This window comes from Phaethon lepturus, unplaced genomic scaffold (assembly GCF_000687285.1).
Source record: "Phaethon lepturus isolate BGI_N335 unplaced genomic scaffold, ASM68728v1 scaffold11381, whole genome shotgun sequence".
Taxonomy (NCBI): domain Eukaryota; kingdom Metazoa; phylum Chordata; class Aves; order Phaethontiformes; family Phaethontidae; genus Phaethon; species Phaethon lepturus.
The window spans coordinates 3,295-9,546 of record NW_010515552.1 but is presented as its reverse complement, the minus strand read 5'-3'; the positions used below and the strand labels follow the sequence as shown (position 1 = coordinate 9,546).

At 37.8% G+C, this 6,252-nt stretch overlaps 1 protein-coding gene across 1 annotated transcript in view; it reads left to right on the top strand.

The window, feature by feature from the left end:
* Positions 1-5,955, top strand: part of ACAT1 (acetyl-CoA acetyltransferase 1) — a 16,758-nt gene extending 10,803 nt beyond the window's left edge. Inside the window, exons 7-12 of the mRNA XM_010295805.1 lie at positions 1,481-1,631; positions 2,199-2,294; positions 2,981-3,094; positions 3,477-3,541; positions 4,172-4,329; positions 5,582-5,955. Coding sequence (XP_010294107.1) covers positions 1,481-1,631; positions 2,199-2,294; positions 2,981-3,094; positions 3,477-3,541; positions 4,172-4,329; positions 5,582-5,702 — 705 coding nt within the window. The 3' untranslated portion in view covers positions 5,703-5,955. The remainder of the gene's footprint in view (positions 1-1,480; positions 1,632-2,198; positions 2,295-2,980; positions 3,095-3,476; positions 3,542-4,171; positions 4,330-5,581) is intronic.
* Positions 5,956-6,252: the final 297 nt, after the last annotated feature.

The window sequence follows — 6,252 nt, the reverse complement described above, 5'->3', positions numbered from 1 at the left end:
AGGCTATCATGTTTCTATTCCCTCCCCCAATGTACATATCTCATATCTTCTGTTGGAAGGCTTGAGTCAGCTGATATGCTTACTTATCAGCAAGGTAACTTAAATTGGGCAAACAACTGCAAACTTAGGATGGTTTTGGAAAACAACTGATAGGAAGGTAGTGAAGAACAAGGATCAGGGAAGAAGAGTTTGAAAAGAGAATGACTGCGTTCAGTTTATGAATATTTCTGGCCTTTGCCTATGGTAGTTCACAATTGTAGGACATTATTGATTGATCAGTTAGTGTTCTTGCTGTTGTACAGGAAAACATGTCAGGAAGAATATTCTACTGTCATCCAAATATTTGATACAGCCCTCACTGCTTCTGTGTGTGATTTATTCTTTTTGCAGTGTAGTGCACTCTGCTTAGGCTGTTGATTGAAATCCACTCCCACATTTCAGCTAAAATGGATTTTGATTGTGAGGATTTTAATAGGAGTGTAAGTAGTGGCTTTGCTAGTGTATGTGGGAAAAGCTCCAGCAGCTGGTTATAATACATGAAGTCTTAATAGTTTGGGACAAAATTTCAGAACCTTTTGTCTTTATTATAGCAGCTGTAGGTTGCTTGCAAAACCTTAACAGTCTGTGTGAGAACATACAGGAGGGCCCATCCGATGGCTTTAGGAACTTGCTCTTGTCTATGTTTTGGCAACAGACTAAGTTGCTGGTGCTGTGAAGACTAAATTCCACACTGAAGTCAGCTTGCATGTTTGAAGAACTGGAGGAACATGGTACTAAGGGGTTTTGTGACAATTCGTTGAGTTTTCTACAGAAATGAGAGGTGTTACAAAACCTGTTTAAGAACAAATTTTTCAGGCTGACAAGATGACTATCCTTTTGAGGTTTTTTTATTTAATCACCAGGTATTTAGAAAGTGTTGGTAATGAATTATGATTGTATAATTATGGTGATGATTGACCTATATATAAAATGATTTGATTGGTTTATTCTGCTTATTCCAGTTATTAGACAAAGGGCATACGTACTTTTATTTGAACAGTTTTTAGAGTATCAGATCCTGAAAGCTAAGTAAGTGTGTTGACCTGTTCTTGTAACCTTATAGACAAGCTAATAATGGAATGAAAACACTAGTAAGTTGATGTGAACAGACTGTTCTGTGGCGGAACAATGACTTTCAGTCTCTGAAGACATCCCCAAGCACTTTAAAACTTACTTTTGCATACTGTTAACTTAATGAAGCGCCTTGTAATGAACGTTCCTTCATGGCTTTAACAATCTGGATCCATAAAATGCTGGCTAAATCTGAAGTTCATATTCCAAAAAGACAAGTTACTGTTTGATCATGACTGTGTAAATCAGAAAGGGACACCAAATATTAGTCACACTCAGTTCTGGAAATATGCTGGTTGAGTTTTTTCAGCTACATTTCTAGTTCACATCTCCATAAATGCCAAGCCTAACGTGCCTGATTTTCTTCAAGGGCAACTGTGCTGAGAATACTGCGAAGAAGTTTACTATTTCACGAGAGGAACAAGACACTTATGCCATCGGCTCTTACACTAAGAGCAAAACAGCCTGGGATTCGGGAATATTGAAAAATGAAATAGTTCCTGTCACTATTTCAAAAAAAGGTATTATGGAAAGGTGTGATAAAATGAATTATGTTTCTCATTGAAAGTTGTAACATTGTCTGTGTTTAGTGCAAATTGTGTTGTTTAAACATGCAGATCTCAGGAACACTAATTTTAGATCAGTGAAGAATTTTCTGTTTGCAGACTTCCTGGTGAACAGCAGTCGGTGACCTGTGAAGTGTTTTGGGTTTTTTTTTAATTTTTCTTTAATGCTATATACCGTATCTTCTTCCTTTTTAATGTACATGGAAGACTAGCTGTTGAATTTAGCTAGTATGGCTTGAAGACATCTCTGTTTTAATTTCCCTATTAATTACCTTAAGGGTATGTTCTTTGTCCCTTTCATTCAGCTACCAGGAAGTATAAATGGATTTGCTGTGAATAAATTGGATTTAGGAATAATTTTTTTTCAGTTTTCATAAGCACATTTCTTGACCTCTATTTTACATGTGTTTACATTTTTTTACTGAAATAAGTTGTTTAAATAAGGCAGCATTGAATCAAATGTGTTAGAATGTCTTAAGAATGGACTGTTCTATGAAATACTAAACCAAATCTGAATTTCAGGAAAGCCGGATACAGAAGTGAAAGAAGATGAAGAATACAAACGTGTTGATTTTAGTAAAGTTCCGAAGCTGAAAGCTGTTTTCCAAAAAGAAAATGGTAAATCTTGTTAAATCAGCTACTTAATTTTCTACCGCATGCAGGAATATTTTGTTATAGTGAAGAGTAGTGTTCACAGGAGCTTGAATGCCCAACAGCAGTCCATGAACTGTTAAACACCTGATAAGGTAAAGAAAAAAGCCTTGCAACAGCATGAACTGGCTTGGATTACAAGATGATCCAAGAACCTTAAAACCAGTGAAAACTTCTGTCTAGGACATTTACTTTAAAAAGACTGAATCAGGTTGTCTTCGATAGCCTTTGATATTGCCTTGGTCTCCAGCAAGTATAAGCTCTTGTTTTGGTGGGAGCTGGTGTGCATTTACATGGTTACCTGTTACTTCCCTGAACCTGTAATTGATAAATCTCTCTGGCTAAATCAAAGTGGCCACTCATTTGCAACCCTTTTTGAGATGGAATGCTGCGTTAATGCCAGCAACACATCCGACATGGAAGGTGTGATCTAAACTGCCACTGAGATAAAGATACGAATACATGTGATTGTACTTGATGAAATGGATTTGAAAAAACAAAGTCGTTTTTAGCTCACTCAGTGCAACAGACATCACCATGTTGTTGAGACCCTGTGTTCATGGGCCTAGGGTAAAAAAAAAAAAGCATTAACGTGGTATACCTGAGCTATATCACTTTTCCCCACTGTTTAAAGGACGCTTTACCTTTTCTAGGAACAGTTACAGCTGCTAATGCCAGTACTCTGAATGATGGAGCAGCTGCTTTGGTGCTGATGACTACAGAGGCAGCCAAGAGACTGAAAGTCAAACCCTTGGCACGGATAGTAGGTAAGATTTTTCTTTTCTTGAGTACAGTCTGGTAAAATACTCCTGCAGTATGCGGAGTCCTGTTTGGCCAGTTATCTGACATTCATGGGACAGAAAAGGTGAGCCCTTAAGCACTATGGTGCATGTTCTCAATGTGGTCCTCGAAATTTTGTGTTGTACCAGCAGGCTTTTGATCACAACCAGGGTTTTCTATATGGAATAATACTAAAAATATGAAAACATCATGATGTGGCTCACTTAAGGCACTAAACTTTAGATGTATCTATTTCCTGGACTGTTACAGTTAGAATTTTTCTATCCTGCTGGGTTTACTGCTTGCACACAAAAAAATCACATATGGTAAAAACAAAAGGTCTTTAAACAGCTGTTGCGATTTTTACAGCTTTTGCAGATGCTGCTGTTGATCCCATCGACTTCCCAATTGCACCTGCACACGCTGTTCCCAAGGTAGGAATAAAACTGAGTGTTTTTTGAAAAACGCCAAACTTCCCTAGCGCTGGATTGTTGGTTCATCCTGTAATTAGGATCGACATGATAATTGTGTCATAAATACAAAGAACACATGTTTTTCAGAGGATCAAGGCTAGAAGGCAGATTTTCAGAGTAACAAATTTCTCACACCTATTTTGAAAGAGAGTATTGTTTTATACTGCTTTCACCAACATCAGGCTTGTTTACACTTTTGAAGCTTTGCAGCTAGTGTGGCTAAAGGGCTAAATAAATATGGTTGTGCAAGTATAGACTAGTTCAAAAGGAACTGAAGACAAGTTTATAGCATGAGACAATACCCTATCTGTTTAAATGTACTTACTGTAGCAGCGGTCTTTGTGTAAGTGTGATGAAAACGTACACTTGGCATAGGGTACTCTCCATTTCTTCTTTTGTGGAACTCAACTTTGTGCTTCAGTACCTCAATTTTGCTTTTTACCATCTGACAAAGAGGTTCTGAAATGCAAACTTGAATCACGAGTATGGGTAGCTTGAGTCACTGACTTAAAAATAGACCTAACTATTTCTAGAATTAGTTTCCTAATTTTTTCATAGTAGTAACTATTTTTACTATTATTTTATTTCTAGATTCTAAGTGTGACAGGCGTGAAAAAAGAAGATATTGCAATGTGGGAAATCAACGAAGCGTTCAGTGTTGTGGTGCTGGCCAATATTAAAATGCTGGGTATTGATCCCCAGAAAGTAAATATTAACGGAGGTGCCGTCTCTCTTGGACATCCAATAGGGTAAGTAAAATAAGCACTGGTTTTTGTTCTGCATTGTTTTCTAGACACACTGCTAACACATTTACCTTTATTCGCAAATTTAATGCCAGTAGGAAGGGTAATAGAAGTTTGCTATCAAGCACGTGGTGACTTAATTGAGGTGTTAAATTTCAGGGGATCCCATTTTTCTCTTCACAGTTATCACCTGCTTTTATAAAGAGCTTGCTTGTTACCATAGCTATATGGATTTATGAAGTATTAAAACCAAATCATTATTAACATGACAGAGTAAACAATAATAATTAATCAAGTAGTTAAGCTAGTAAAATTTAGAGGTAAACTTTGCAAAATAGCGAAGGATATGGTACAGGGGCTTTTATTTTTCTTACACCAGAAAGTGAAATTCCAGGTCTTGTCAAAGCGTTTTTGGCAGGGAACCCCAGTGTCTCCATGCCCCTAATGCAGCAAACTGGGATAGTCCAGGGGATGTTGGTGGGCTTTCGTCTAAAGTTCTGTCATCTGGTTAGAGGAGTGAGGTCACCTGCTGTGTTCCTCAGCAGCTGTCACTCAACGCATGACTGAAGTACATCCTGTTAATCCTCCCTAAGAGTTACCATGCTGCGTGGTCCAGGCCTCGGGGGAAAAACCCACTTCAAAACCTCTGAGTAAATACAGATGTGAAGTAACCACGCTGTGCATCAGGAACAAGTAGGAGTACTTCATGGTTCATAAAAAGCTCTAATCAAGGTGTAATCCCACGAGTCATGCTGACATCCGTCTTGCAGTATCAGCTGCTTCTGATAGGGGAATATAATTTTCTGGGGTCTTAGAAGTTAATTTTGACAGTTTAAGGACAGAATTTGAATCAAAGCAGTGTATCAAGTGGTAAGCACATAAGAAACTGTTTGAAATTAATTGTTACTATCGATTTGGTTTGTGTGGTAGATTTGTTACCTTTGAAAGAGCTTTGCCACCTGTAGTAATATACAGGCCGACTTCAAGGCGATTTCCCTTTCCAGAAGAAACTTTAGATATACATACACAAACAAAAAGACCATGTTTAAGAATCTTTCTGTTTGCTAAGTACTGTAGCAAGAGAAAAATAACCTGTATTACATCCAAATGTAGATGAAAGGGTTTTTTTGGTCTTTTTGTTGATGGTCTTTTCCCCTCCAGTGAATCAGGACTATATTCTGCCAATTATCCTGTGTGGGTCAAACAATTTAAGCATTTCCTTTAAACTAAGCTATATACCCTTTTTTCTTTTATTTAGAATGTCTGGAGCAAGAATTGTTGTTCACATGGCCCATGCATTGAAACAAGGACAATATGGTCTTGCAGGAATTTGCAATGGAGGAGGAGGGGCATCTGCAATACTGATAGAGAAGCTGTAGGCCCAAACAGCGCTGGAAACAAAGCCTTAAACAATCTCTGATCAAAATGATGTGTGGTACCTGTTACATCTTATTTATCACGAAGCAGATTAATTCCTTAACTGCTACTCTGAAATTTCTTAAAGCTTCATTGATTATCGATATAGACAACTGGGCTTTTATTACTTTGACTCAGTGCAAGTTTTTATACAGTACAAATAAAAAGTGTCATGATAGTGTCTTAAGACTTGACAATAAAGAATGTTTGTTAACTGTGGCTCCTCTGTCACTGACATATGCCACTGAAAACTAATTCTCTTGGTAACTCGCATTGCAAGAAACTGGCTGCTTCTAGCAACAGCACTGTTTTGTTGCTTAATTTTCCTAAATGCTAAGTGATTTTCACAGAAAAAAATAACTCTATGCAGAAGTTGGTTTTCTACTGTAGTGTACCTTGAAGCCAGGTACCCCACCTGGCCTGGGGTGTATCACAGAATCATTAAGGTTGGAAAAGACCTTTAAGATGACAAAGTCCAGCCACCAACCCAACACCACCATGCCCAGTAAACCA